At 38.6% G+C, this 21,210-nt stretch overlaps 1 protein-coding gene across 1 annotated transcript in view; it reads left to right on the forward strand.

Moving 5' to 3' along the window:
- The window catches only part of STT3B (STT3 oligosaccharyltransferase complex catalytic subunit B), a 90,503-nt gene that overhangs the window by 29,887 nt on the left and 39,406 nt on the right, over positions 1-21,210 (forward strand). Inside the window, exons 2-5 of the mRNA XM_039524361.1 lie at positions 8,272-8,380; positions 10,356-10,643; positions 13,578-13,643; positions 17,384-17,483. Of these exons, the coding sequence (XP_039380295.1) occupies positions 8,272-8,380; positions 10,356-10,643; positions 13,578-13,643; positions 17,384-17,483 (563 nt within the window). The remainder of the gene's footprint in view (positions 1-8,271; positions 8,381-10,355; positions 10,644-13,577; positions 13,644-17,383; positions 17,484-21,210) is intronic.

The raw sequence follows: 21,210 nt of genomic DNA on the forward strand, positions 1-21,210 counted from the left end.
CACTTCAGTGGTCTCTGAATCCAAGTGTTTAAATTCACTTGGTGTGGCTTTCTTTAAAACATCATCAGCAAACATATATTTTTTTGAATGATTCACCCTTAGCTCTGAAGTTTATTATAGTTGGCATTATGGAGGGATGATTGCTGGATGTCCATGTCATAGCCAACTCCTCTTCAGAAGTTAAGGTTTGACCCTGGTACCGAGTATTGAGAATATTTGCAAGAAAATGAGCTGAAGATAGTGCTTGTCCCATTCATTTTTTTTAATGCTTGTAATTTAACCCTCTCATTGCATATCTCTCTTTTTAAGATCTCACTCAGTTCCTTCCAAATTTCAACAGCATCAGCAATAAAACAGCTATTTCCTTGCTTTTTGTTCAAGGCTACAGAAATAGGCTTCAGGGTATTCAGCACGTGTTCAACATTTCTCTTAAGCCAACTGTTGAGAACTTTGGCTGTGACAGTGCCATCTATTTTTCCATGATTTTGTTAACAAACTGTCATCAGATTAGACCAGTTCTTGATATAGTGCTCAAAACAGTCCACTACTGAGTTCCATCGCACGTTTTGTGGGAGAGTTAGCTTGGTTCCTCCCACTTTTTTCAGAGCAGCTGCTGCAAAGTGGTTGTTACGGAAGTATTTTACAATTTCAACAACATTAGCCTTTATTTCTGCAACACTGAAGTCTTTGGCTAGGAGATGCATCAAATGAGCACTGCATCTGTAGGTTATTAGCTTGGGACTGTCTTCACTCTCTTCTAAATAATTTCTTCTCATCTTGGATACATTTGCAGCATTGTCTGTGACCAAGCTGCGTACTAGACATTTGATTTTTTTCCCCACAGTTTGTTATAGCTTTTACTGCTACTTCTTGTAAGTATTCTGATGTGTGTGCATTTCCTGATGTATCAATTGTTTCTGTAAGGAAGACATTTCCTTCTTCTGTTGTCACACAAGCACATACACAGGATGATTGTGGACATTGCTCCACCCATCAAGACTCAGGTTAACAATTTCACCATCTAGACCTTTTGCACACTGCTCAATTTCTCTTTCATACACTTTATCCAGCAATTTGCCTGCGACATCTGCTCTTTTGAGTGGACTGTATCCTGGTCTTAATGACTGAACCATGTTAATGAAGTGTGGGTTCTCAATGAAACGGAAAGGAGAGTTACCTCTTTTTGTAATCTGCTGGTTCTTATCACAAACTTATCTATGGTTGTTTCTGGATGATGGAGATTTTTTTTTTCCTTTTTGTTACAGGTGATATACTGTGGCTATGTGACATACATGATGTGACTGAAACACTATCATTGGCAGATAACTCTGAAACTGTAGACAATGATGGTGATCTTGAAGGTGGCTAGTCTTCAGAATCCTGTATGTTGATGATGGATTCTTCTAAACAAAATAAGTCAATGCAGTTATTTTACTTATTACCACACTGCTCATTTAGCATTACTCATTGCATTCACTGACACTCAGTACTACTTTAAAGGTGAAATTGTAAAAGGAAGATCTGCCTATTTCAGCTATTTATTTTTTATCACAACTGCATCCAAAATGATAGTACCATAGAGTAACAATTATATTTTTTGCTCAAAGTGAGAATTCAAGAATAGTCCAGAAGGAAGACAGGCAGTCCTTAAGAAAGAAGTATGAAATAGAAAAGTTTACCAACCTGAAGATCCTGCATGTTCGGACATGTTCCTTTCATCATCTTCAATGCAGCTTCCTCCTGAGAAGGAACACTTCTCATGCTGTTGTTTCATTTGGGCAACCAGGCCTTGCATTTCTTTGTTGCACTGTTTACATTTTGCACGCATGCCTGTCTTACCCACAGGTAGAGGAACTTCATTAAAATATTCCCAAACTGGGTCTCTTTTACGGCCTGCTGCCATTATAGGCTTTCCTTTCTAGTGAAAGAATGGTATGGTAGATCTCAAATCAATGAAGGCTACACTCAGAAAGACCTCAAGACTTCTGGAATATGCTGCTCAAACAGTTTCACTTTTGTTTCTACTACCTGTCCCTCCCTTCTCATATTTATCTCCAGACTTCTTTTCCTTGTCCAGATCTAGTCCGTCCCTAACAATCTTCTAGTCATTGAACTTTTTGAAACTTCGCACTTTTAGAGAGAGGTAAGGGATTGACTCTGTGTACACAAATTTGCAGATGGACAATAGGGTTGGGGTCTCTTATTTCTCACCTCTATATATCGTTTATTTATTTATTTTTAAACATTTTTGCTGTTAATAAGCATGTTATCTCTGGAGACACAAATCCACAGTTCGAGAACTGCAAAACAAAGCATCTCTGATGGTATTTTCTAGACTGAGCACTGAGTCCCATTGGGTAGATGGAAAGATTAACCTAAATAATCTATACAGAAGCCCCTGGAACCTCAAAAAATTGGGTCCCTAATCCATGAACTATTGAAACTCATTTACAAAACTTTTCTTAAACATTACATGAATATATTGTCTCATACTATAGAATTAGAATTTATAATCCCTATTCCATAATGAGATATCTTTGAGCTATAATGTATCTTAATTAAACCTATCAAAAAATCCGATTTAAATAAAAAAAATTTTTTTTTAATCATTGATTTTTATCCCTGTTTCATCCTCTGTCTAGTAGATATCTGGTAAATTTACAGCCTAATCCTGTCCTCTTGCTGCTGTAAGGGAAAAGGAGTATTCTTTTTCTGTTCACCACTCCTCCAAAGTTTGTAGCTTCCAACGCAATGATGGTCTCCTACCATTTTACCCCTTTCTTTGACAATGGCTGTCTTGAAGGGTGGGTTGATTGTGTGTTTCCACTGTTCTCTCAGATTTCATTTTGAGTCCTCTTCCCCCATGAATAGCATCAGTGCCTGTCTCTGCTGCTCAGAGCTTTCCCGAATGGCAGCAGAGTATTGACCTTGCAGCCAATTTCACTGCTGTCCACTAGATTCTGAATAGTAGCAGTTAAAATCAACAAGACTGGTGTTTTTATCTCGTCTTTTCTCTTTTGTCTTCGCTACAAAAGTTGATTGTGTTAAAACATGACTGAAGAAGCTCTGCACTTACCTGAGGTCCAAAGCAGTTTAGCAGATCAGATCAGCAGAAAATGCGAATCTCTTCATGAATCATCCTCCAAGGATTTTGTCTTTCAGAGAATTTTTCAGAAGTGGGGCTCTCCCACTATAGAAATATTCATGACCAGTCTAAGCAACAAATCTCACGTTTTGCTCCACAGGAGGAATGAGTCCAGGCTCCATCTCAGATTCATTTCTGATTCAGTGGAACAAGAATCAAATCTATGCATTTTCCCTCCAAGCCTTTTAATCCCCAGAGTCCTTAGGAAATTGACATGACAGGGCTGCAAGTTATGTTAATAGCCCTGTTGTAGACACTGCAGTTTTGATACACCTAAATCTTTCAACCACAATTCAAGCTGCTTGTCATTCTGGACATCATGTCACAGGATGAAGGTCTGATTTGACACCCGGATCCAGAGACTACATCTCACAGTTTGGATGTGCTCCTGTTGTGTGCCATTTTCTATTAAGATTGCATTGTTGGTGGCTATTACTTCTGTTCAGAGTGAGTGAAAGTCAGGCATTCATGGTAGGACCGCCTATGCCACTTCCTAGAAGGATAGTTTATTCTTCATTTTCATCCTAAACGTCTGCCTAAAGTGGGCTTAGACTTCTATTTAAATAATTTGATTCATTTAGTTCTTTCCAAGACCTTACTAGTCCCTGGCAGAGACTAAACTCCACATATGGACATACTAAGAGCTATCTGTATTACCTCAGTAGGACAAAACTGTTCCACAGATCACACCTTTTGTACCTTTTGTAATAAAACCAGAGGGTGGGTTTTTTCAACAGACTCTCAAAAGGGGTATCAGCCTGCATTAGAATTTTGTTATGAACTGAATAAGTTGACCCCCCCCACCATCTCCATATCAAAGCACATTTTATTGGAATTCAGGCAGTCTTTTCAGTCATTTCAAAAGTCATCTCTTCTACTTGAAATCTGTAAGGCTGCTACTTGGACCTCCATACATACGTTTTAAGCTCATCATTCTCAAGTGTCAGCCTCTAGAACTGATTCAGCATTTGCACCTTGCACTAATTCACCATTTGCTGGCACTCACCAGAGAGAACGCTTCTTGCCTGTCTCCTAGAATGGGACCTATATAGACAAATACTGAAAGAAAAAATCCTTACAAGCAGCACCACTACATGATGTACAGCACTACTGACATAATAACTAAAGAGCTGTCTCAGTTCATTGAAAAGACGTGATCCCATGATGCCGCCCCACACACACACACACACTCACTCACTCACTCACTCACTTGTATGGAGTCTTTTGGCCTTGGGCAGTGGTTCTCAACCTGTTTACCATTGTGGGCTGTATATGCAGCTCTCTGTGTTATGTGGGCCGCATCCAGACAATGTATATACTAGCTGTATGGCCCTGAGGATGTCACATGGACTTCAGCTGTGTGCTTGATTGGGCTGCAAGCAGCCCATGGGTTGAAAACCACTGGCCTAGGGGCTTCTGTATTGGTGAAGAAACTGAGTGTCTGTTGCAGCCATTCTGCCTTCTATGCTGTCATCAGAGGGGCTCAAGTACATTCAGCTCATGTGCTCAACCTCAACAGTCTTTACCGACCAAAAGAATCTGATCTCCTGTGCCTGGGGCTCATGCACGCTTAGCATGGGATCTGTATGGACAAAATATTTCAAAGAACCACAGTTACTGTAAGGTAACTAACCATTTTTTGTTTGAAATAAAATTAGACTATTTGATAATGCCATCATTAGTTCATGATGTATAGCAGGGGTCTCAAACACGCGGCCCATGGGGCTTTTTCTTGTGGCCCGCCAAGCGGCCCATCCCTCCCCCCACCCCCCCGGCCTACCTCCAGGAGAGGGGGGGCAAACTACACCCATGGGATTGCCCTCCTCGAGCCTCGCACCGCTCCGTGAAGCAGCTGATATCGCGTCCCTGCGGCGCGGGGGAGGAAGGAGAAGTGGAGAGCTCCATCCGTGTGTTGCCCTGGCTTCTAGGCACTGCCCCCTCCCCCCCGCAGCTCCCATTGGCTGGGAACGGGAAACCGCGGCCAATGGGAGCTCTGGGGGAGGTACCTGGAGGTGCGGCAAGCAGTGTGCAGAGCCCTGCGTCCCCCTCCCCCAGGGGCTGCAGGGACATGGTTCCAGCTACGTCCCGGAGCGGAGCAGGGCCGGGGCCGGCAGCCTGCCCTGGCCCCGGTGTGTGCCGCTGCCACCACAGAGCCCAAACCCCTCCTGCACCCTGCACCCCAACTCCCTGCCCTGAGCCTCCTGTTGCATCCCACCCCCCTGCTGCACCCCAATCCCCTTCCCTGAGCCCCCTGCCTGAATCCCAACCCCTGCTGCACCCAAACACCCTGCCCTGAGCCCCCTGCCTGAACCTTAATCCTCTGCTGCACCCCAATCCCCTGCCCTGAGCCCCCTGCTGCATCCCACACCCCTTCTGCACCCTGAGCCCCGTGCCTGCACCTCAACTCCCTGCAGCACCTCAACTCCCTGCCCTGAACCTCCACCACACCCCTCATGCACCCTCTGGGGGCAGGGAGGGGGCGGAGTTGGGGTGCGGACTTCAGGAAAGGGGTTGGAATGGAGGCAGGGAAGGGGTGGGAGGAGGCGGGGCCTCATGGAAGGGGTTGAGTGGGGGCAGGGCCAGGGGCAGTGGAGGGGAGGGTGTCAGTGGTGCGGCCCTCGGGCCACTGAACTAGTGCTCATGTGGCCCTTGTGGTCATTTGAGTTTGAGACCCCTGATGTACAGTATGTATAGTGTAACTTATGAGCTTTAACCAGAAAGTTTTTGAATGCACAAATCTTCGATGGTTTCCCCAAGAACCTCACAAATGAAAAAGTAATGCCTTGGGTAAAAAAAATAGAAAGTGAGATGCCTGTAGTTAACCTATTAAATCCATATGTAGCCTTTTAAATGGCCTGATTTTCCCACAACTCCCATTAGTGTATGTATCTCCCCGAAGTTCTTAAATTCTGTGAATAGTCATTGTTACAGTATAGGAATACTAAATATTGCAGTTTAGAAGAAATGTAGTATTCATATTCTGGTTTTCTGATCTACATACTGTATTTATAATGTCCTGCATCATTTTCAGCATGGCCACTCCCAACACTTACTGTACATCTTGTCAAGGTACAAAATTAATGTAATATTGCTGTTCATTTCAACTATGAAATTTTGAAATCTGTATTTTTGTAAGTTTTTATTTTATGGCAGGAATCACAGTCCATTTTGGAAAGTTGGAGTTAGTTTATTTTATATCTGTCAGAAGTATATTAGGGAGAAGTGGAAAATTAAATTCTTCCATCCTAATGTTATAAATAAAAAGGAATTTCTTCACTAGTGTTCATTGGCAGTTGACAGTGATCATTAAAGATTTAAGATTATGCTCCCAAAGCAGGAAGTACAGATGTTAAAGTTCACTTTCCACTGAAGACAGTTGTGCATATTTAACAGTAGTTTGCAGCACAAGGAGGAGGTTAATGTTTTTTTCCTATTTTATCCACTTAAGCAGTCTTGGAAGTGTGGCACAATAAATATTAGCTGTCTTTTTTTAGCATCCAATTGAGGCTTTGTTAAAGGATTTCTAAACTAAACTATGTCAGTAAATATGTTATCAGCAACTCATTGGGAAAAAGACATGCTCTAGAACACCACCAGCCACTGGGTTGTCCTGTGCATTTTATGTCAGCAGTTTAGATTGTGAGCTTCTTGAGGTTGGGACCATGTCTTCCTTTTCGTCATGTGCAATGCTGGGCATACTATTGACACTAATCAAATTAATGATAAACCTTTGCTGTGTTTAGATAAGAGACTAATTTTACAGGTATGGTGTTTTACAGATCATATTAATATTGAGTAAAAGCAGAACCAGACTAACACGGCTACCCCTCTGATAATTAATATTGAGAATTCAGAACTGAAGAATTAATATTTTTAGCAATCTAGTCAAATGGGAATAGTTTGAAGCTTATTAGAAATTAAAGGCTCGTCACTTTATATGATTGTATCTTTCTAGGTCAGAAAGATTGATGTTTATGTATTTTCTTATATGAACATAGTTGGTTTCTTCTTATAGTACACAGTATCTTATCTGTGGGCTTATCCAATACAGTATCTTATTTATCCCATAGGAGTGTCTGTTGAAAATATTATATTAAAAAAATCTGCTTACAACCTCACTTGACTGATGGTTGGCTCAGTAAATGTGAACCTGCAATCTGCTGACCTCTGTAACTGAATTTCAGTTTCTTGTGCTCCTTTGTTTTGTTGATTAAACATCACTGATGATGACATATGTTTAGATGTCTTTCAGATGCTAAAATTGTTTTCAGGTATGCAGGATCTTGAGTGCTCTTGCACTGTGTGGGTAAAATGCTAGTCTCATTCTATTGACTCTGGGGTATATGTGGTGTGAAATATTAAACTGAATAGGCAGACACTTGTGTAAGGGAGGGCTCCTTTTTCTTATACTTTTAAGGTCATTGGGTCTTTGGTTATAGAAAATATATGCAAGAAACCTATTTTTAGAATTTTCTTTTATATTAAAATGGGGAATAACGTCCAGGCCAACGGACTGTAACATTGCATACTGTTTATACGCAGAGTGCTGTTGGTACCGCTTTTCTCTATCTTGCCATATTACTTCATCTTGATCCTATAATTTGAAAGTTGGCAGTAGAGTAAATGCTAGCAATATACTTAATTTAAGAATGAAGGATTGACAAATAAATTCTGCCATGATCTGAAGCCAATTTTTCCAGTATCCTAAATGGTCTGGCTATAATGGATAATCTGTTGATTCATTACATTTAAAGATTTGATTACTTGCATGGTGCAGAGATTAGAGTAAAGTTGAAAATGAGAGAATGTCTGACACATTTTAACATAAGCTTTTAAAAGTGGGGGGAGGCACATTCTGCATGGTGTGTAAACGCCAGTTTTAAATCTGCAAGCAATGTTATAGTGGATAAATGAGAAAAATTTAACTTTGGGCCGCTTGATTCCAAACTGTATTTAGGTCCAAAATTGAATGCTGTATTTATTCTTTTACACATGTGGGTCTTGACACTTGACCCAGATATTGATTTATAATAACTGTTTCCTAGGTTATGGAAAGAGGCGAGATTAGCTGCTGTTGCTATGGAATAATTGAAATTAGTATTCTAAATTTCTCTTTTCTTTTTTAGGTTTAACTATAGATCAACACATCACCTTGCATCCCATGGGTTTTATGAATTTTTAAATTGGTTTGATGAAAGAGCATGGTATCCACTGGGAAGAATAGTAGGTGGAACTGTAAGTATGAGAATGATCACTTCTTGGTGAATTTAAAAAATTCAGGATAACTACAAGTAAAATTACTACATGGGTTAAAGGAGAAACTAAATGTAATGTGCTTTTAATTGCCGTAATAGCTACAATAAGAATTTCAGTTACTACTAATACAATGTCAGCTTTATACCTCTAGTACAGACAATTTACTGTCAATCAGTAGCCAAACCTGAATAGTATATGCTTATATGTCAACTTTCAGTAACAGTAATGGAGACTATTATGACTCGTTCACAATCCTGTTGTCTTGTTGTAGCATGTATCATTACAGACCTACCTCTTTGATGTAATAGATGACCATGCATTTTTCAATTGAAGCCAAGAATAATGCTTGGCTTTTTCATGTTTATGGCCAAGGTTTAGATCTATTATATTTTTTTAAGTGGATGTTTGAGTCTGTAGAAAATGATATTGGTCTGCACTAGGCAAATACTTTTCTTTTAGATTAAAAATAATGGGGGAAATGTAAAGATTTTCTAAGGAATATAAAAAATAAATGAGAAAATTAATGTGGATGCAAAGTGCTAAACAGCAAGGATAGAAGAAAAAATTAAATGACATCAAATTGTGGTACAATGAAATGTCATTGATTTAAGGAAGACTGAGATCAGAAAGGTGTAAAGAGTTCTAATGACAGGCAAATGTGTTGAAAACCCGTAGAAGCACTTTTTCTTCAGTAATAAGAGAATAAATACCATTTAAGTGGGTTTACAGAGTGTTATGCAATAAATTAAATAGTGATTTGATTTTTAAACAAAATATTTTAATAAACCAGCTGTATATAACTTTTTGAAATCCTTGTTAAAATGGATTAAAAATATAATTTCATCTTTAATTCCTGGCGTATTTCAGAAGGTCTCTTAACATATTTAGTGGTTTTTGTTCAACTTCAGAGTTTCACCTCTGAAACTAAGTCTTGGAGATATTTAGGGGAATACCCATGTTAAAGTTTAATTCAGCAGAAATGTATTACTTATACGCTGAAATCTGTCATTGCTTATATTGTTTTTGCAAAGCAGTTAAGGCATTTGAAGTTTTTTAATGTTCTAGTCTAGTGTATAGCCACCATTGTTTCATTGAACTCCTAATATTGTAGAGTAAAACTATTACTTACAATGTTTTATCATTATCTGAAATCACGTATAGTTGATATTAGATTCAACAGACTCATGTAAATCTGTGCTACACTTCCATGGAGGTCATCTTAATTCTGTTCAGTTTTTTTAAAAATATTTCATAGGCAAAGTTTCCTACTGTTTAAAATACTTTGCACTTAAATATATTAAATAGTATCCATCTGAGGGTGGGTGGATGGGTTGTTTGTTTACAGGCAGTGACTTAATCATAGCCTACATTTCAGAATTTTGCAAATATCTCCCACTTTACAGGTGTGGGAAGTGGAAGCTCTGCAAGATTAAACAATTTGGCAGAAGTCACATAGGAAGCCTGTGATAGAACTAGGAATTTAGAACTGTTTGAAAAATTACAAAAATTTTAAAAAGGGTACATAAAGTTTCTGGGAAATGTTTCAATTTTGCATCACTTTCAGATGGCTTGAAATTTTCTGACTAGCTTTACTAGAAATAGAACGTATGTCTCTTGGTCTTGTGCCTGACCTACAAGATCATCTTCCTTATAACAACTTCCAGGGTAGATACAATTTGAATCTGTATGTGTTGCTTCATCATTTATTTGGAAGAAATGGTTTCTTGCACATGTTGTCAACAATCGTTTAATATAATTTAAAGTGTGGCAAATTGCCTTAAGTTGTTGTATCAGATATGTTGAAAGCAGTGTTAGAGTAATTCTGTTTTTCTCTGCGTGTGACTGGCATCAACCAAGAAATAAGTAACTTTTGTTGTATGCAAATAGATTTGCAATCAACCCTTTCTGCAATCCTGAAATATTATAATTTGATTTTCTTTCTCTTTTCTTCTAGGTCTACCCTGGGTTGATGGTGACAGCAGGCCTTATACATTGGATTTTAAATATGCTAAACGTCACAGTCCACATAAGAGATGTATGTGTATTCCTAGCACCAGTTTTTAGCGGCCTTACATCTATTTCTACTTTTCTGCTCACCAGAGAACTGTGGAACCAAGGAGCAGGGCTTCTAGCTGCCTGTTTTATTGCTATAGTTCCAGGTTACATATCTCGATCAGTAGCAGGATCCTTTGACAATGAAGGCATAGCCATTTTTGCACTGCAGTTCACGTACTATTTGTGGGTAAGTAATTGCTCAGATTCACTATTTTTTTTTCTGTTCTCCTGACCTTACTCCTGGCCTTTGCCTTAGGATCCAGTTTTGGATCCTTAGAATTTTTTTCTTCCTTCTATAATTCTCATTGCCTTCTAGAATAGGTTTAGAGAAAGATTGGACAGGCACCCAAAAGTAACATATGAACATCTGCCACACTGTTGCTCCTCAGTTTGTCCAATCAGCCTGTCATGCTATTTTTCAAGGGATGTTCTCTAACAATAAGGGGTTTACATTTTCAGCTCAAACAGTGGTTTTCTTGTATTTGATTCTGTGGCTATGTGTGAAGTGATGAAAATAGAATTAGGCTAGCATTTTTCAAACAGCCTGCTTGCTAGCATGGCTTGAACACATTCCTGTATCATTACATGACAAAAAGAGGCAGGGGCAGGATTAAGCTACTGTTTTTTTCTGGGCTATTGTAAGTAATCTGAGAAGTTCTGCATAGCAAATACAACTGAACACAAATTAGACAATGAGGGGCAGAGCCAGACAAACAGGGTCCACATTAATAGCCATGTGCTTTTGATACAGCGCAAATATTGTTCTTGTCTCACATGCAATTAAACCAGAGCTAAACAGAATCATTATATTTTATAAAGCATAGCATTGTGTTGTATTTCAGGGTGGTTCAGCGGATAACTTAGTGAGTTAATTTAGCCACACTGCTTTGGGGCATGAAAATAGAGTCAATGGTTATTGTGATTCACACAATTCACAATTGCTATTCTGTAAATGAAAGTCTTTATGTAGTACAGAATAAACAGAACAAAATAGGAGAGCAGGGTTTTATTGTATGTTGGAGGGACACTTTGAGAGTTGTATATCCATCAACTAAACTACAACTCAGTGTGCAGTTTAATTCAACAATATAGTGTACATTTTGTTATAGTATAGAAATGAGAACACACAATCTCAAGATACAGAATATCACAGAATCTATTGCCCTAGAACTATTTCCTGTCCAATCACTTGTTCAGGCATCCCCCTCATGAAAAATTGCTAAACAGTACTGTTAACCAAAAAAAAAAAAAGAGAGCAAGAGAGCACGAGAGAGAGAAATTTAAAGGACATTATCCCCAATTTTTGAGTCTGCAGACAGCCAGAAAAGTAGTTCTGTGAGATGTGAATCGATTCTGTTAGTTTTGAAGTCTAATTACAATTTAAATGTTAACAATAAGGACTTATCTACATGGTAAAATTTACTGGAATAATTCTTCTGCTATGCATGCATCCAACGAAGTAGGTATTCACCCACGAAAGCTCATGCTCCAATACGTCTGTTCGTCTATAAGGTGCCACAGGACTCTTTGCTGCTTATTCTGCTATACTTAACCCAGTCAGAATAATTACTTTTTCTTTTGAAGAAAAGTAATTATTTTTATTCTGGAATAGTGTCCACACAAGGACTTATACCTGCATAACTGTAGTGGAATAATTATTCTGTTCTGACTATGTTGGGAAATTTCCCCATATAGACAAGCCATAAGTCATTGCTGGTGATTTTAGTACAAACCGTGGGCTGACTTCTTTTTGTTATTGTTGAAGTAGTAAATATTGTGGCAGGTTGTAGTGAGGACCTACTTGCTCCCAACCATTGCTGGGGTAAGGAACAAAAAGTTCACTCATCTCCCCCCAAACTTAGTCAATCTCTACTCTTACTCACAAGGGAGAGGGAAAGAGGAGATGTAGTACCAAAACACAAACCCATCTTTCGCAATTTCATGAGCCGAAACCCCAGGTATTCCTTATCTGCTGTCAAAATATCTAGCTTTACCCAACACCCAGCAGTGTAATAATTCATCAAAACGAAAATCTGAACAATGTTGACAATCTTAAATTTGGAAGCACAGAAAAATATGTAGTAATTTATCAAAGTAAATAATAAAGACTACTGGACTGGTAAAGCAGTAGTAATCCATAACTGAGGTTTACTGTACTATAAAGGATAAAGAGCGTTCCCATCAACCCCGAAAAGAGAATCGATCAGTGGTTGTTACCATAGATTCAAAATATTATATTAAGAAATATTTTGACAGCCCAACAAATTGTCATGGACTGTCACAGTCAAAATGGGTTCTTTACATCTAGCACATCATCTGTAAGTCAGATCATACTCTCAACACCTGTGGAACCCCATTGTCTTCAGCTTATGCCTTCACTGATACCTACATATTCCCACTAGCCTTAAGTGGGTTTTCAAAGTTATTTTTCAGAATAGAACAGCACTTACCCTAATAATATGATACAAGGTCTGATAGAGCAGCGGTGGTGAGAGTTGTGATGGTCATCATCCAGAGGAGTGGCCATATGCTCCATGTTTACACCAATCTTCAAGTAGCACAAAGATGCTGCAGCTACTATTCTGCCTCAAAGGTTGAAGTACTTAGTGCAGTGGTTCTCAACCTGTAGCCCACAGACCGCTTGCAGCCCAGTCAGCACACACCTGAGGCCTATGTGACATCCTCATGGCTATATAGGCAGTATATATATTGTGTGGATGCAGCCACATAACACACCGAGAGCTGCATATGTGGGCCACAATGGAAAATAGGATGAGAACCACTGAACTAGTGTGTCATGTCCTAGCACCAATTTGAATGAAAAGTTGGATATAGGCTATTATGGTTGATTGGCCTTATGCAGGTGAACCGAATTGCACTGTTGCTTTATTTTATGGAAGATGTCTTTCTGAACTACATCCATGAATTTTGAAGGTGGGCAGTTAAATTCCTAAAATACAAACTGATTGTGGGAGTCTTTTTGTTTTAACCCATATTTTTCATAAAAGGGCACATTTTTTGGCTTGGGTGACAGAATTTTGTAATGCTATTTTTAATTGCTTTGTCTAATATTGTAACTTGTAATTCTTGAATACTTGATTTTTTTTTTTTTTTTTTAAAGGTGAAGTCTGTGAAAACTGGGTCAGTTTTTTGGACAATATGCTGCTGTCTATCTTACTTCTATATGGTAAGCTTTTTATCTGTATGTAACCTAAGCTGTTTCTGTTCAATCCAGTTGAATGGAAACAAGTTTTGGTTTTGTATTTTTTAAACTAACGTACAGCTGCTTCTGTTGGCCTAATTAAGTCAAAGAAGAGGGCAGATGTTTACATTTCTGCTCAGAACCTTTTGTAAAGATGTGTGTTTTCTGGGAAATAAATTTTCCCTTGTATGAATAGGCCAGGAATATTTAAATGGAACAGACAGATTCCTTTGGTGATGGTGTTGGGGGGAGGGCTGGAGGGGAGGGGCTCAAAATGAGTAGAGATGATCTGATCTCATTCGGAGTGAATTGATGGATCTTGGGTGGATGGCCGCAGTAAAAGTGGGGCTAAGTGTATCTAGTTTATCGAAGAGAAGTTTAAGAAGTGATATGATCACCACCTGGAAGTGTGTACACTGGGAGAAGGTAACAGTATACTAGAAGGTTAATTGATGTAGCAAACAAAAGCGTATAACAGGATCTAATGGCTGGAAGTTGAAGCTAGAAAAAATTAAAGTTGGAAATAAGGTACACATTTTTAAGTGAGAATAATTAACCATTAGCCTAGCACAGTTTACCAGCTTTCCCATGCGTCTGACGAAGTGGGTATTCACCCACAAAAGCTTATGTTCCAATACATCTGTTAGTCTTAAAGGTGCCACAGGATACTCTGTTGCTTTTTACAGATCCAGACTAACAGGGCTACCCCTCTGATACTTACCAAGGGATCTGATCTTCCATCGCTTGAAGTCTTTAAATTAAGACTGCATGTCTATTTAAAAGAAATGCTTTAGTTGAACTAAAAGTTGTTGATTCAGTGCAGGAATTATTGGGTGAAATTCAAGAAGCTGTGTTATGCAAGAGCTCTGATGAGATGATCATAATGGTCCTTTTTGGCCTTAAAATCTATGAATCTGCGAAGATGGGAATTTCTGCAAGATGTGGGCGGAATCAGAAGGAAGTCTGCCAGCAAAAAGGATAGCATCAGAAATGAGGATAGCTCCAAACTGATTGAGTTCTTTTGTATGAAAGACTGACCTTTTTACGAAATGGGTTGACTCAAGTGGGACAAGATTTTGTGGTGGGAAGGATTTCTTGGAGAATGATGGATAAATTCCTCCAGGTAGAACAGGGTGGTAATGGGAGCCTGCTGGAGGGGGGGAAATGTCGATTGGAAAAATTATTTATGTAGCGCTAGAGATGTACATAGCAGCTCAAGCTTATACAAAAGGATCTCTGTCCAGAGGAGCTTACATTTTAAACTAAAGAATACTAAAATAGCAATAGGACTGTGATTGGGATTTGTGTGTGAATACAGTATCTAGGGTCACTCCTGGGGGCATTCTGTGCCTAAAAATTCTGTGCACAATATTTTAAAATTCTGCAACCTTTATTTGTCAAAATAACCCTACATAATCACACCAGTTTCAATTATTTTGGTAATTTATTTCAAAATACCTGTCAGCAACTGTGTCTGTAACAATACAGACATACACAAAAATTCCCCCAGGAGTAGAGTTAAAGAAACCCCTATGACAACCCAGTTCCCGTTTCTCTGCCCCCCACCCCAAGCCTGTCAGGGGCCAGACACCCACAATCCCTCCTCACCCCTGAGCCCAGCCACGGGGCCCCCCGGCCCAGATACCTGCACCCCCTCCGCCCCCCAGAGGCCATCCACAGGGGCCCCCCTTGCCCAGATAAGCCGCACCCCCATAACTCCTGAGCCCAGCCATGGCTCCCCCAGCCAGATTACCCGTCCCCCTCCCCCTGCAGAGCCCAGGGATCCAGAGGGAGAAACAGCCTGATGCTTGGTCCCAGGCTTGTATGGAATTTTCTAAGTGCCTCCCTCTCCTTCCCTCAGTTGCTAGGCACCCTCTAGCTCCCTGTCTCCCTCCAGCAGTGTCTTCTATGTTGAGCTGGGCTCTGTTGGGTCCAGTGGCCTTTAGTGGCAGCCAGCAGTACTGCAGCCCATTTCTGTGGAGGAAAGGTAATTCTGCATGCACAATGTTAATGTCTGCAAAATTGTGCAGTGGCACAGAATTCCCCCAGGAGTATAGCGTGCAGCCTGAACACCTTTTAACACCCCCCCGCCCCCCCCCAAACACCCCTAAATACTGGCAGTAAGCCTTTTCTTTTACATTTCATTGTCCTCAAAAGCTCATTTATTTCATATTATGGTAGAGTGGTTGTGAAACCATACATAAGGATGTGTTACGTATTTCTGTTTTGATATACAATCATTTACAAATTGGGCCTGGGTTTGTTATGCTAGTATAGTATAGCCTTTCTACTACACCCGCATATTCTGATGGGAGATCCTTTTAAAAATGACTATTTGCAAAATTTAGTCAAACAACAAAAGAAGTGGTAATGTATTTTTACTGCTGGAAATCATGAGGGAGATTCTGAGATTCATGATGAGATTCTGAGATTTATCATGAGTTTCTGCCACTTTATTTGTTGAGTAGTGTCTTTGTGTCAGACACACATGGTGGGGGAGGACTGGGTGCAAAGCAAAACACTCCTAATCACATCAAAGTATCAGAATCCCTGGCTATATCTACCCATGAATGTCACAATGCCTGAGTTGAACTAGAGGGTATATTGCATATTTTTCCTTTGTTTTAAGGGACAGAGTAAACTAATTAAGTGCTAAAATTTGGCCAGGGTTTAAGATTAATAGTAAGAATAAAGTTCCTTCATTTTCAGGGAAAGTACTTGCATTATCTCTTCTGGTGATTCTTTGCAATATAGCTGTTCCATTTGTGGAAGAATTAATGAGACCTTTAGTTGCTGCTGAGGTTTTAATCAAGTTCCTTATACGCGTTTTTTCCCCAGATCAGTCTTCAGGACTGGACATAAATGTATCCTCCAACGTAATATTATCTTTCTAATGAAATCAGTGTTCCTTAAACTATTAGCTGAGAATTAAATAGTAAAAATTGCAATTTTAGGGTAGTAAACTTCATTCTGCATTGCAAAAATCAAAGAAGTAGCTCATTTGAAAAGAGGAATAGCTACTGCATTGACTGAAAAGTTATGCATGTATTTGCAAACTGACTGGCGATATTTATCTAAATTAAAGTTTATGTAATGACTAGCTCACTGTTAATGTGACCCACAGAATTGTCTTTTAAAAGTAACTTTTCTAATTCTTTGCTCTCAAGCTCCATTATTATTATTTGTATTTATTATTAGCATTTATTTGATACCCATCACTATGGCTTTGGATGTCTTTCCATAGTGATGACTGTGTTTTAAATACCAAGTTTTGCATTGAGACAGTCTTAATTGGGTGTGCTCTCCTGCAGCCTGTGATTTTACTGCTCCACTAGGAATCCAGGATTTAATTAGTTGAGAAAGACTGGGCAAAGAGGTACATCTTGAGCTCTTTTTTAAGTGGACATATTTGGGCTTTTAACTATCTTTCCGTAGACAGCAAATTTTAGAGCACAAGCTGATTGAGAGAGCTTTGCCACCAGCATTCACAAAACTTCACCTTTATAGCTGTTATGATCTTCAATCATGCACATGTTCTCCCTCCACCCCACACCAGTTGTCATCTAAAAAGTCTCATATAAAGCCTATATTGGAATAAAGAAAAAAAATTATGAATGTAATGATACTACTGTGTTAATAAGTAGTACGTAAATAGAATCTGATAATTTACAGCTCTTTCTGAAGTTATATTTAAATGACCTAATTTACAGTTTAATTTCCCATAGGTCTCTGCATGGGGTGGTTATGTTTTCATCATCAACCTTATTCCACTGCATGTGTTTGTGCTCCTGTTGATGCAGAGATACAGCAGGAGGGTCTACATAGGTGAGTGTTCTGACTCTCTTAAAATCAATTATTTGAGAAGTGGTTTCTATTCTCTTCTTACTGAACAATCAGTTCTATTTGGGAGGCATAAAATACAGGAATGTGAAATTAATAATTTAACTACATCTTTTACACTAAATGGGAAATTAATAATTTCATATCAAGTATATTAGTCATGTGCTGAATACCCATTAGCTTCTTGTTTACAAAATAAAAAAGATACGGATGTGATACATGTTTAGTTCACATTGTTTCAAAACTCTCAAGTGTGTATTTCCTAGATAGGTTTTTTTTTTTTCCTTTTCGTATTCCATGTGGGAAGGGGAAATTAACTGAATCTTCACTGAGTTGTTTAATATTTTTAAAATTCCTTAATACACAGGTTTCATATGTCTGTACTTTCTGCAGCTTTATAAAAGCTATCCAGTAAAAAAATGAAAAACTCATCTATAATATGCTGTCTCACATAACAAGAGACAGAGCAGCATAACATACAAGTGTGTCTGTTCAAATAAAATGTTGTGTATTGCCAAGACTTTCAAAAGTGACCAATGATTTTTAGCTGCCCAACTTAACACACCTTAAAGGGGCCTAATCTTCAATAAGTATTGAGCATCTACTCTCTGAAAATAAGGACCCTTAGGTTAGCTCAAATTGGGCACCCAAAATGGAAAAGGAACTGAAGTGGACCCATTATAAAATATAGGAAAAGCTGTCTCCCATATACAAACTTCACATAGAAGCCATTTTTTTCTTTTATTAAACTCGGGATAATTTTAGTTTATCAGCAAATTTAAGATCTAAAGATCTGTTTAGAGTGGTAGTGAGGGTAAAAGCTCCCTGTGAATGGGGTGGGTGGAGGGAAAGCAAGGGGAGCTACTGTGACTGTGGGAAACAGTCAGCTCCAGACTCAGAAGGCGTATCCTGGTAGTTCCTACTGCCATTCCTATGGCACTTCCTTGCCCACTGACCGCTGTGCTCCACATACACCCCTTCCTCCTCCTCTCCCCCCATCCCCCACGTGGCTGGTGCATTGATGTCCCCCACCACCACCCAGATGCTGTCCTGTCTCCTGGGGAGGCTGGAAGGCAGGACTGATCTGGGCCAGGGAATCCTACCTGCTTCTCAGCAGCCAGCCTGATCTCATGCGCCATATTCAGTGGCTCCACTAGCCCTTCTTTCAAGTCCCGCTCTTGTTTTTCTCCCCAACTCCATCACCACTCATGTGCTGGACCAAAGCTGGGTCCCGCTCTATGGGGATGGAGAACACTGGAGGTACAGAAATAGATCCATCCCTCCAGTATTTCCTTTGTGGGGTTATAGCTCTGCCCTCTTTTCCCCCTTCTGCCCCTGGTTTGGAGTCTGTCAAATCCAAAGGAATCCTTCAGAATACACTGAATTCAGAGGAGACCCTTTTCATCACTTTAAAGCATGTGTAAAAAGTGTTTAGCGAATATTTAATTTATCTGCTTGGCATTTTTATGATGTTTTTATGTAAATCACTGACAGAACTAACAAATGTATATACATTGGTCATGATGAAAGTGTTTTTTCATGGTTTGCCATTGAGCAATAAATATTAAAACTCTGCAAAAGCTTAAAATGTAGTCAGAAGGTTGTAAAATTGTATGCTCCTTGGGGCAGGGATTCTTCATGCATACAGTTTCTAGCATTCTTTGTGCTAGCAGAATAGAAATCGATAAATCAATACATTTTCAGTGAAGAATAAAAAAAATACATCATTACACATTCTATGCATCTTGAATTTTTTTACATTGTTGTAGTAATAGATATATCAGGAATGGATTCATTTAAATCAAAGTAGATTTAAATCACCAAGCAGAAAACCTTGATTTAGATAATTAATTGATTGTCATTAGCTGCTATAATTGGGTGGTAGTTTTTGCTAGCCAAGAGGATACACTGTTTATACATATTTATTTAAGAAGTTATGTAGCGTAACATATATTTATTCAGATTAATTTTTACATATTTTTATTATGTTAGAAAGTGGAGAATGACACTTTTTATTTACTAGATTCATTTTTTACTCCTGCTTTGGTTCAAGCGGCATTTGGATAAAACTTGGAAGTCAATGAAAAATGCACAAAAACAGCATTTTAAAATTGTTTTTCATTAGTTAAATAAACTTGTATTAAATGTGCAGGATACATAAGGGAAGAAAATTAAGTTTATCATGTTTTGCATTTAAAAATAGCGAATTCATTTAAAGAAAGACAGTAATATTTTAGTGAATTGAACTACCATATATACTCGTTCATTGGCCCGTTCGTTTATAAGCTGACCCTCCAAAATGGATAGGTAAAAACAGCAAAAACTGTATGACTCTTTCATACGCTGACCCTATATTTCAGGGGTTGGAAAACTTTGGCTCCTGGCCTGTCAGGGTAAGCCGCTGGCGGGTTGGGACGTTTTGTTTACTTGGAGCATCTGCAGGCACAGCCACAGGGAGCTGAGGGGCTCCATGCCTGCAGATGCTCCAGGTAAACAAAACAACAATGTATTAGATATTCAATTCAATGATTCCATAGAGTTTAAAATAATCAAATTTTGGTGTATAAGCCTACTCTTTGGTAAACAAACAAACAAAAAAAAAAGACGCATCAAAAATATTCAGCTTATGAACGAGTATATACGGTAATTGTTTCTGGTCAGCATGTCAGTCACAATTTTTGAACTGGTAATTCTCCTCTCACCACATTTCTACTCAGATTTGAAGAGGAAACCCAGCTTTAATGCTATTTTTCCAGCTCCCAATTTGTTTCTCAACTTTGACTGAAGAACTAATCACTGAACACTAGTTGAATAAACTTTGAAATTAAAATATTCTCTCTGCACCTGCAGAAGAGGGCTACTGCTATCAAAAGCTGGTTTAGCACTTCAACAAATTGATTCCAGGTGCTTAGCCAGTGACTTTTACAAACTCAGTGGTTTCTCTTTTTAAAACTTGAACAGCATATATGTTCTGCTTGAATATTTATTTAATTTAAGTAATTTATTAGATTAAGCTTTAACATAGGTTATCATAATTTCAAATTTAATTTTACATAGCTTTATTTTTTTTAAAAAAAATTAATTGAAATTCTAAAAACAAAATCAGTTTTAAAAAGATGAAATCAATTTTTATCCACCTTGGGGCATAGTGAACCTCTCTTTGACTAATTACTGCAAAGCTGTCTAGTATTGCAGGCTTCACCATTATTAAGAATGTAATTAATTTGTAAACTAAAGATAATTATAGAAGAGAGTATATGTATTTTTGTAAAATTATATTAAGTTTAGTAAAGCTTATTGCACATTTTTACTCAGTCCTGTTTCATGTCTGGTTACTTTGGCTTTGCAGCAGTAAGCAAGACCTCTCTTGCCATTAACAGAATGAGAGAACATCTGTTCTAAAATAGAGCTGATCTTTCTGGGTAGTTGGTTTTATGCAGCATAGTTTTAAATGTTATCAAGTCATTGGTGTGTGGTGTAGTCTTCATTTTACTTTTTGAATTCCTGGTAAGTGAAGTAATAAGAGAAAGTATTGATTTTGTTCCCCAGGCTTTATGTAATATCTCATTTTTCATGTCAACTTGATTTTAATGGGACTTTAATCAGGATAAACAGAGCATTAGTATAATATGCATTCTTTGATCCATGTATATGCTGGTTTTTTGGTCGATTGCTATACATAGTTGGAAATGTTTGCATTATAAAATTAGAA

The sequence above is a fragment of the Mauremys reevesii genome, linkage group 2 (assembly GCF_016161935.1).
Source record: "Mauremys reevesii isolate NIE-2019 linkage group 2, ASM1616193v1, whole genome shotgun sequence".
Taxonomy (NCBI): domain Eukaryota; kingdom Metazoa; phylum Chordata; order Testudines; family Geoemydidae; genus Mauremys; species Mauremys reevesii.